This window comes from Charadrius vociferus, unplaced genomic scaffold (genome assembly GCF_000708025.1).
Source record: "Charadrius vociferus isolate BGI_N301 unplaced genomic scaffold, ASM70802v2 scaffold398, whole genome shotgun sequence".
NCBI lineage: Eukaryota > Metazoa > Chordata > Aves > Charadriiformes > Charadriidae > Charadrius > Charadrius vociferus.
In genome coordinates this window covers 436673-446987 of record NW_009649571.1, presented here as the reverse complement: position 1 = coordinate 446987, position 10315 = coordinate 436673, and the positions used below count along the sequence as shown (strand labels likewise).

The 10315-nt window shown below is 64.9% G+C and overlaps 1 protein-coding gene across 1 annotated transcript in view; it reads left to right on the top strand.

Moving 5' to 3' along the window:
* The first annotated feature begins 1126 nt into the window (after positions 1–1126).
* Positions 1127–10315, top strand: part of MAMDC4 (MAM domain containing 4) — a 10942-nt gene continuing 1753 nt past the window's right edge. Inside the window, exons 1-24 of the mRNA XM_009890305.1 lie at positions 1127–1166; positions 1804–1917; positions 2272–2445; positions 2622–2747; positions 3038–3183; positions 3324–3408; positions 3650–3778; positions 4014–4160; positions 4360–4454; positions 4752–4910; positions 5571–5655; positions 6109–6258; positions 6425–6535; positions 6743–6877; positions 7105–7259; positions 7291–7441; positions 7757–7873; positions 8100–8234; positions 8349–8479; positions 8557–8851; positions 9066–9203; positions 9253–9431; positions 9549–9639; positions 9909–10055. Of these exons, the coding sequence (XP_009888607.1) occupies positions 1127–1166; positions 1804–1917; positions 2272–2445; positions 2622–2747; positions 3038–3183; positions 3324–3408; positions 3650–3778; positions 4014–4160; positions 4360–4454; positions 4752–4910; positions 5571–5655; positions 6109–6258; positions 6425–6535; positions 6743–6877; positions 7105–7259; positions 7291–7441; positions 7757–7873; positions 8100–8234; positions 8349–8479; positions 8557–8851; positions 9066–9203; positions 9253–9431; positions 9549–9639; positions 9909–10055 (3235 nt within the window). The remainder of the gene's footprint in view (positions 1167–1803; positions 1918–2271; positions 2446–2621; positions 2748–3037; positions 3184–3323; positions 3409–3649; positions 3779–4013; positions 4161–4359; positions 4455–4751; positions 4911–5570; positions 5656–6108; positions 6259–6424; positions 6536–6742; positions 6878–7104; positions 7260–7290; positions 7442–7756; positions 7874–8099; positions 8235–8348; positions 8480–8556; positions 8852–9065; positions 9204–9252; positions 9432–9548; positions 9640–9908; positions 10056–10315) is intronic.

Sequence of the window (10315 nt, the reverse complement as noted above, 5' to 3'; positions counted from 1 at the left end):
ATGTGCCCGCGCCAGCACAGGGCTGCCAGGCCGCTCTGCCCTGACCGGGCAGGCTGAGACCCCCCTCCTGCCTGCCGTCGGCAGGTCCCTGGGTTGGGCTGGAACCCCAGCTTTTGGCAAAGCCAGTACAGCTGGGTGATGGGACAGGCAGCGCTGAGACCCCCCTCCTGCCTGCCGTCGGCAGGTCCCTGGGTTGGGCTGGAACCCCAGCTTTTGGCAAAGCCAGTACAGCTGGGTGATGGGACAGCCTTCTCCTCCTGCGTGTCCTGCCTGTCCCTGCCTCCTCTCCCAGTCTGTCCCAAGTCTCCAGACAGCCGGAGTTTTGTTCTGAATTCAACCCCCCAACATTTTTATGGCTAAACACCCCCAGTCCTAAGGATCCCTGCCTGCTGCCGCTCCCCATTGCCTGAGTGCATCATGAACCATTTATACCTTTTCTGCCTTGGGGTCACTCCTTGCACCCCATTCCCACTGCCCCCCAGCACAGCTGCCCTCCCTGTCCAGTCTGCACCCTGCTGCCAGCCCGTGCCGTGGACCCAGAGCCTCTGCCCTGCGCCTAAAGGCTCTCCCACTGCTCCTTATGCTCAGGGACTGCTTCTCCCTGTGGTTAGGCACGATACAGCCCAGGCAGCTGGCACGGCATGGCCCCCACGCCCCTGGCAGAGGTGCCAGCTTCTCCCCAGGACTGGCAGCATGGCCAGTTGGGCAGGAAGAAGTGGCCTTTTCCTTTGTCAAGCTGGTGTGTGCCACTGGACCATGTGAGCTGGCCCTGTCCTGGTCGGAGAGCAGCATCCAGCATCTCAGCATGGTTGGAAAAGGGGGGCCTGAAGAAGTGGGGAAAAGCAGCTGAAGGTCTCCTGGGGGTGCACAGCTGCCAGATGGCCACCTGTGATGGTGACAGTGGTGCTGGGCAGCAGGACCGTGGGTGACCTGTCCCAGCCCAGCAAACCACCTCGCCATAAACCCCGCTGGCGGGGCTGGAAAGCCGATAACGCCGAGTCTGAAGTCCACCGCGGGGCAGGTCCCGGGGAGCAGATTCCAGCCCTGGGCTCGCGGCGTGGCCTCCCCCGCCAGCCCTGTACCTCTCCGGGCTCTGTTTTACCCTTGCTGTGGCCCGGGGACCGAGATGGCCGGGCAGGCGGTTTTCACCCTCCTGCTGCTGCTGGGTGAGCTCTCTGCTGACATGGGGATCGTGCTGTGGGGAGGGAAGGGGATGTGGTGCTGGCTGCTCTGATCTGTCCCTCCCCAGCGTGGGCTCCCATGGGGATCGCTGCTTTCCCCAGAACTGGGGGGCTGCACTGTCCTGGGGGGGTCTGTGGCAGGAAAAGCCCAGGAAAACCCTCCTTTGGGGGTCTGCTGGCAAAGGTCAGCCCGGCATTCCCTGGGGTAAGCAAGTGACAGAGATGCCAGACTGACTGGGTATCACCAATGGCTTTGCCCAGAGTGGGGAGGAAAATGCCCAAATTTTCCTGTTTCCCCCAAAATGGGAGCTGAGACTCAGGGGTGTGATATACTGGGTGGAGGGTCAGTGCCCCAGCCCAATCAGGGTCTGGCAACCCAAAGGTGCACGGGAGTGGTGCTGGTGGTGGGTGATGGCAAAGGTGGAGATGTGGGAGATATGGGGTGGGGGGGTCCCGTCCAAGGGGTGATGGCTGCTGAGAGCTCAGCTCAACTCCCACCGGGGTCCCAAACCAGGGAACCCAGGCGACTGTCACCTGCAGGCCACGTCTGCCCTCTGTCACCTGCTGCGGGCACCGTGCCCGGATCCTCGCAGGCTTTTCAGCCCCGTTGTCTCTCCTGTAGCTGAGACTGTCCTCCCCGGTGGGTCCATGGTCATCAACAGCTGCAGCAGCGCAGCCGAGCAGCTCTGCGACTTCGTCTGTGACTGCAGCGACTGCTCTGACGAGAACCAGTGTGGTGCGTGCCTGGTCCCACCGGCCCCATTCCCACCCCTGGGACAAGAGCAGGCAATGGAGCTGGGGACACCGTGGGTGCAGGTCCCTGGGGTGGGCACAGGTCCCTGGGCTGGTGGCAGATCCCTTGGGGTGGGTGCAGGTCCCCAGGCTGAGGTCGCCTGGGTGCATGTGTGTCCCGCAGGTGGGTGCAGCACCCCAGGGTGGGTGCAGGTCCCTGGGCTGGACATGTCCCCTGGGTAGGTGCAGCTGCCCAGGATGGGTAGAGGACCCCAGGGTGGGTGCAGGTCCCCGGGGTGGGTGCAGGGTCCCAGGGCAGACCCAGTCCTGCCCTGATGGCCCGTCTGCCTGCCCTCAGGGTACCTGCAGGGCTCAGCAGTGCTGGGCACCCCCTTCACCTGTGATTTTGAGGAAGGCGATTGTGGCTGGCAGGACGTGAGCACCTCGGCTTACAGATGGGTGCGGGGCCGGGCCAGCCTGGCTGCATGGGGCACGGGGCCCCACTCAGACCACACCGTGGGCACTGACCTGGGTAAGCAGGAGCTGCTCGGGTGGTGAGCAGGCTCTGGGCACCCACAGCACCGCACCTCTGGGCCATGGGTGCTGGGACACCCAGCTTTGCCGTGGTGGGGCAGGAGCTGTGCTGGGCATGGCTCTGGTGCCATCCCATGGGGCTGCAGGCCCTGCTCTGCTCTCTGCCCTCTCTAGGGTGGTTCATGGTGACTGTGTCGCCCCCGGCAAAGACCATGGCCACAGCCTGGCTCAAGTCACCAGTGATGCGGGAAGCAGCTGCCACGTGCGAGATCAGGGCCTGGTACCACCTCTCGGGAAGCGGTGAGGATGCCCATGGCGGGCATGGCGGGGTGTCGGGGTACAGGGCACGGGGAAGTGACAATGTGGGCAGTGGGGAGGGATGGGACCATCTTCTCCCATGGCAGGGACAGAGCCACTGGCACCTTGAGGTGGATCCTTGCCATCCCACTCACCTCCCCATGCTCCGCAAGCAGAGCTGGCAGGACCCATGGGTCCCAGCTCTGATCCCCAGAGGCAGCAGGGTTCAGTTTGTCCCTGTGGGTACTCTGGGGTGCCCAGTGCCAAGGTCCACATTTTGGGGCTCCTCACAGGGCTCAACCAGACAGAGCAGCCAGTGCTACGACTGGCTATGGCGTACAGGGACGAGGTGGTAGGGCTGTGGCAGAGCCCCAGGCGCGGAGGCGAGGGCTGGCACCAGCTGGTTGCTTACCCGGGCCGGATCGCGGAGCAGTTCCAGGTGAGACAGTGCCATGTTGGCACCCGGGCACTGGCCCGTGAGCTAGGCTGGAGCAGCCGGGTGATGCACCGGCAGCCGAGGATGCCTGGGCAGATCGGGCAGAAGCTCAGCTCATGCCATCCCCGGCATCTTGTTGGCAGCTCATCTTCTCCCTGACACAACCACCAGCATTTGGGGCAGAAGTGGCACTCGATGACATCATCTTCAGGAACTGCGGCTTGCAGGGTGAGTCCAACATTTGCTGGGATGAGACATGAGCCAGGATCCACAGGGAAATTGGTTTGGGTGTTGCACCCAGCAGATCTCTCCCACTGCCCACTGTGTCTAGGGTGCATCTGCCAGGGCAGGTAGCAGGTAGCAAACCCTGTCCCTCGAGCAACCCAGGGAGGGATGTGGGGGGAGCCCAGCATGTGCTGGGGTCCCCATGGGGCTGGCCAGGTGCTGACCATGTGTCCCACCACCCCAGAGCCCGGGCAGCAGATCTGTGGAGAGGAGGAGAGCCGCTGCTGCTGGGGCTTATGCCTGGCACAGCACCGCCTCTGTGATGGCACTGACGACTGCGGGGACGGCTCCGATGAGAACAAAACGCAGTGCGGTGAGTATGCCTGGCCCTGGGGAGGGGGTGCTGCCCACCATCCCCCAGACCACACGGACAGGCTGAGGGTCTGCCCTGGTGGGTAAAGTCAGGCTGTAGGGCTAGCGGGGATCACCCCAGCTCTGCCCCATGGCTGTGTGGCTGAAAGGGTAAAATCACCCTGAGGGTTTTGTGGACAGGTCAGACCATCACAAGGACCTCCTTGTGTGATTCTGCTCTCCCTCCCTCCCTGCAGAACACTTCACCCACTGCTCCTTTGAGCAAGGTCTCTGCAGCTGGGAGGTGGAGGTCGGGCAGCTGATGTGGGAGAGGAACACGAGCATGAACCTGGGGAACATGTCCAGCATCCCCACCCGGGACCACAGCAATAACAGCAGGGCAGGTACGTGGTCAGGCACCAGCACCCCAGGGGAGCCTCACTGTGGGTTCCCAGGACATCACTGGCCCCGGGGCAGATGTGCCCCCTGGCCCCTGGGGTAACACGTGCCTGGGCTCGGCTTAAGGCTGTGCTGAGAAAACAGCATCTAGCACCCGCACACACAGCCCAGCACCACTCAGCCCCTTCCCGGCATCTCCTGCAGGTTTTTTCCTCCTCGTGGGCAGCACCTCAGCTGCAGCAGCCAGTGTCACGGCACGGCTCAGCAGTCCCACTTTCCAGCCCACCAACTCCTGCTCTGTGAGTCACAGCCGGGACCCCGCATCACAGCCTGTGTGGGCACAGAGGGTGGTGGCAGAGGACAGGATCCCCAGCCGGGAGGAACCCTGCATGGGGCTGGGGCTGTGGTTGTCCCTTTGCTAGAGATGGGTAGAGGGTTTTTGGGGGTGTTTTGGTGGCATCTCCAGTGCTTGCTGGGAGCTTTGAGCTCCTCCAGCCCCACTTTTGTGAGCATCCCATGGGGCAGCAGCTGCACCGTAGGACTGTGTACCCCTGCCCAGGGCTTCGGGGCTCACTCACCCCCCTCCCCATCCCCAGCTCGTGCTGTACTGCCACCTCCATGGCTCAGCCACCAGCAGACTCAGAATCTCCTATGTGATCAACTCCACCGAGCACCTGGTGAGGGAGAGGATGGGGGACCTGGGCAGCTTCTGGGTCCGGGAGAGAGTGGTCTTCAACACGATGGAGAGCTTCAAGGTGGGCTGGCACTGTGCCGGGGCGAGCTGGGCTGCCTGCGGGGCAAAGGACACAGGGCCACCCCACAGAGGGCAGAGGGCCACCCCACAGAGGGCAGAGAGCCACCCCCAGTATGCACCTGTGGGACCAGGGGTAGGGGTTGAACTGAGAACCAGATGGCAGAGCTGAGCCTCCTGGTGCTGGCAGGTGCCACCCTCATGTCCCTGTGCCCACACCTCCAAATCTGCCTACCAGCCCCCCCAGTCCAGGGACCACCCCACTGGAAGCAGGGTGGGAGGGTGTCTTCATTCCCATGTCACCCCATGCCTTCCCACCATCCTGACTGCTGTCCCCCATGGCCACCCACACAACCCGACCCCCCTCCAGCTGGCCCTGGAGGGCACCCAGCAGCACCCCTGGGCAGCCACGGCTGTGTGCAGGGGCAGCACCATCACCCCACTGTGGCCCTGCCAGCCCACCCCACACCCCCCTTCCAGCCGCAGCATCCCCCTGGCTCCCACCAAGCTCCTTCCCAGGGGAAGCCGTGTCGGCCAACCACAGGAACCAGGTTCCCCCCAACTTGTGGCTCCCCAGTGTCCCCCCATGCCAGTGCCATTGCCTGTCCCCTCCATACTGTGCAAGACCCCATGTTGATGTTGCTGGCATGGTGCTTCCCCACAGGTGCTGATCGAGGGTATGGCCAGCGGCGCGGGGACCGTGGCCATCGATGACCTGATCCTGTCACAGGGCTGCGTGAGCACGCAGGGTGAGCTGGAGGGTGGCCATCTCCCACCCCTGCTCCAGTGTGGGCAGTGGTCCCTAGGTGTCTTGTGCCCATGGCACCATCCCTAAAGGACCAACTGCAGAGTCTGCCTGGCCCTCTGCTCATCACGGTGACCATCCTGGGCACAGCATGGCAAGCACTTGCCCTGGGGCCTGCAGCCCAGGTTGCCTGATGTCCTCATCCTGCAGCTGTGACACTCCATCCCCTGTGTCAAAACCTGCTGCCTGAGCCAGGTCACACAGGCAGTTATCATCAGCCCCCTCTGTCCCCTTCATCTGGTGGCAGCAGGCAGGGCAGGCAGGAATGGGGCTGGGGTCATGGAGAGCCATGGAGGTGGTCAGGGACAGGGGACTGGAGCTTGAAGGGGTGGTGATGCCGGTGATGCTGCCAGTCCCTCTCACCACCGCTCTCCATCCCGGGGTGTTTCGCCATCAGACAAACCTTCAACCATGCTGCCGAGCCAGGCATATCCCAGACCCTGCACAGCCGATGAGGTGGCCTGCGACAGCAGGGAGTGCATCAGCGCGGAGCTGGCCTGTGACTTTGCCCAGACATGTGCCGATGGCTCTGATGAGAAGCGCTGCGGTGAGAGCCATGGGTGGGCACCTAGCTCCCCGGTAGCCAGGCGGCAGAAGGGACCAGGGCAGAGTGACCTGGGCACCCCTTGGCTGGCATGGCTGAGGGACATGGGTGGCCACGCAGCCCCCGGGAAGCACAGTGGCCCGGTGGAGCTGAGCCTGGGCTTTTGCAGGAGCGACCACCTTCGAGACGGGGGACGGGGGCTGGCATGATGTCAGCCTGGGGCGGCTGCGCTGGGGTGTGCAGACGGCCACTGAGCTCACTGATACCATCCTCACAGGTGAAGCTGTTCCCACTGCCGAGACGATGCTCTTTGGTCCCCAGCACTGCGGGGACTCCCAGGGTGCAGGGACCCCATGCTCCCACCCAGCCGGGGTGGGTGGGTGCCATCATGGGAAGTGTGGGGGTGATGCCTGGGCAGAGTGCTGGGCTGGGGGTGCTGCCAGGGACATGGGGCCCCTGCCCTGACCTCTCAGGGTGTTTCTGTGCCCAGGGGCTTTCCTGGCCCTCCAGGCAGGAGAAGGACAAATGATGGCTGCTGCGAAGGCACGCACGCCTCTGCTGGGCCCCTCCGGTCCTGCCTGCACCATGGAGATGAGCTACCGCATCCACCGAGGCCACAAAGGTAACCCCCTGCCTGGCCCTGGGGTGCCCTGCCCACTCCCTGTCCCATCCTGCCCACCTTTTCTGTCTCTCCCAGCCCAGCTCTGCCCCACCACATCATCCTGCAGCTGGGGTGTCCCTGTTCCCTTCGACCATGGGCTGGGTGGGTGCCCAGGCACCAGGAGGGTTCCCAGGGGGTGGCCGGGGGCTGCCGGTCCCCACATCTTCTGCACTACCTCTCGCGCCCAGGCTTCCTCGCAGTCAGCATCGTGGATCACACCACTGGCACCACCCACCTGGCATGGCATACACAGGGTCACAGTGGCACAGCTGAGGGACATGTCCGTGTCCTGCTGGGGGAGAGGACACAGCGCTTCCAGGTGCATCCAGGGGCACAGGGACCAGCCTGGTTGGCTACTGGTGGGGCAGCGCCAGCGCTGCCAGGCACCCTGGGACTCACCACCACCACACTGCCCCCAGGTCGAGCTGCTGGGGCTGGTGGATCTGCAGGACTCAGCGGGTGCTGCCATCGACAATGTGACGTTAGTGCAGTGCCACCCCAAGGTGGTGCCACCAGGGGCTGCGGGTATGGCCAGGGGCACATGGGCAGGGATGGTGGCTATGGGTGGGAGGGGACCCCGGCCTCCCTGCCCACAGAGATGGATGCTGCTCGCATGGGGGCTGGCTGGTGACTGTCACCCTGTCCCCAGCCCAGGGACAGGATTGTGGTGCAGAAGCCCTGGGGCCAGGGCTGAGCGCGCATCCTGCCCCTGGGCCTCTGCATGGGGTGAACTTGGGAAGTGGGGCAGGGGAGCAGAGGGAAAGGGACATTTTGGGGACCTGTTTGCTTTTGGGGTGCCTTATCTCCACTCCCTCACCACGGTCACCTCTCTCTGGCCAGAGCTGTCCTGCAACTTTGAGACGGGCATGTGCGGCTGGTACCAAGATCAGTCCAGTGACTTCAAATGGGTCCGCAGCACGGGGCAGGGACAGGGCTCTGACCACACCACTGGCTCAGGTAAGGGGCTGGCTCCTCTCCCGGGGACCCTGGGCAGCCAGAGGACCCCACAGCCTCCTGGCCGGGATGTGCCCTGCGCACCCCAAGCAGCCCCATGCCTGCGGGGTGAGCTCAGCCAGAACAGCCCTGAGGCAGCCGGATCTGGGACAGGGGTGCAGGTGGTGCAGGCATAGCTCGGAGCACCCATGTCCGTGTGCCCTCTGCCCTGGCTGTCCCCAACACTCAGGCTACTTCTTGGCCGTGGATCCCTCTGTGCCATGGAGCCGCGGGCAGTGGGCGCAGCTTGTCACCTACCGCCAGGAGCCCACCACCACCCCACGCTGCCTCTCCTTCTGGTACCGCCTGGCCGGCCCGCAGATTGGTACGTGGCCCCATGGCATCCTCCCAGGGATGCCCCAGCTGGGCTCCACTCCCCTGGAGACTGCGGGGTCCCCGAGAGGTGCAGGACAGCTGCCCAATGCTCCCTTCTGCCCAGGCACCCTGAACCTCAAGCTGCGGCTGGAGGGAGCAGAGGAGATGGTGCTGTGGACCCAGCGGGGGACCCAGGGCAGCATCTGGCACCAGGGACGGGCAACGCTGCCCGCCACAGGCCAGCGGCCGTACCGGGTGAGAGCTGTGTCCCCCCCACGCCCCTGGGAGACAGTGGGGCATGTGGCTGTTTGACACTGCTGTCTTGGTGGCAGGTGGCCTTTGAGGCCCTGCGGGATGGGTTCCTGGGGGATATGGCACTGGACGACCTGGCGCTGACGGCGGGGCCCTGTGGGGCTGAGCTCTCCTGCTCCTTCGAGGCGGATGCCTGTGGGCTGGCAGCCAGTGAGCAGCGTACCTGGCTGTGGCAGAGCAACAGCACCGGCGCCACTGCTGGCCCCTCGGCCGACCACACCACTGGCACTGCCACAGGTACCGGGGCCACGGCTTCCCAGAGCTCTGATGGAGCCCTGCTGGCTGCCCTGTGGCTCCTGCCTGCCTTCCCTGCCTGCACTGAGCATCCTGCCCGCCATCCCTGCCTGCTCTGCCCAGGATGTGCAGAGGGCGCTGCTGTACAGAGCTCCTCAAACCTGGGACTCCCTAAACCTGGAGTTTCTCAGCCCCAGGACTCCCCAACCTGGGAGGAACCCCAGCCCCAGCAGTCCCCTGGTGCCCCTAGCAGGGCTGGATGGGGGTCATGGCATGGGGACTTCTCTCCCCGCAGGCCATTACATGGTGGTGAGCACAGGAAGGGGCTCCCTGCCTGCAGGGCACACGGCTGCCCTCACCTCCCAGCCCTACCAGCCCTCTGCACTCGCCCAGTGCCTGGCCTTCTGGTACCAGCTGAGCACTGGGACCCCAGGTGAGTGCCATGACTCCCCCACGAGGCCCCTGGGGGCACCTCTGGACAGGTGGGGGTCCTGTGCGGCACAGCCCGGACCCCCCTCCATGGTGGGTGCCATGGGCAGGATCTCTCGGCATCTTCGTGGAGCAGAGTGGGGTGCGGAGGAAGGTGATGAGCGTGAGCACCACGGAGGGAGATGTCTGGCACCGCGGTCATGTCACTGTCCAGCCAGATGGGGAGTGGCAGGTGAGATGGGGCAGGGTGCCGGGGACCTTGCTGTGGGGAGCAGGACAGGCCAGGGGTGACAAGGGGAGCATGGCAGCTGCCAGCCTCAGCGTGCCACCCTGCCCACCCCTCCGGTAGGTGATATTTGAGGTGGTGGGAGCTGGGGGTGACCACGGGTACATCGCACTGGACGACCTGCATGTGTCAGACGGAGCCTGCCCCGAGCCAGGTGAGAGCCCACACCATGGGGCACCGTGGACTGGCCAGGGGGGATGGGCACCCCATGGGGGCACACAGATGTGGGGATGGGGATAGCCCGTCCCTTCCATCTGCCATGGCTGATGGGCACCCTGCTCCTGCCCTGAGCTTGGCTTGGCCCAAAGCTGGGGGTGGTGGGGAGGGGGCTGCTCCCCCTTGGATGCCTCATCTCCCACCAGGCAGCGCAGGGCAGTGGGTGCCTGCAGCGCTGGGTGCCTCACAGCCCCCCTTTCCTCCCAGCGTCCTGTGACTTCGAGAGGGACATGTGTGGCTGGAGCAGCCCCTCAGACCCCCGCCTGCACAGCTTTGCCTGGGGCTGGAAGAACGGGGTCCCCCTTGCCAAGTACCCCGGCCCCGAGCAGGATCACACCCTGGGCACAAGGGATGGTAGGAGACATCCATCCCTCCCAGGGCACCCCAGCACATCTGGAGGGAGGAAGAGGAGCTAGGGATGGATGGGGTCACCCATGAATGTCCCCCCTCCCAGTGCGTCCCAGGGGGCCTGGCTCCACAGCATCCCCTTCCCCTCCTCACCCAGGAGGGACAGCTCGGTCCCAAAGGCCACAGTGAGGAGTGGGCCTCAGGGGTGCAATCCTCCAGGCATTGTCTGGGCATTTTGGGGGGCAGCAGGACATGGACGGGGGGGG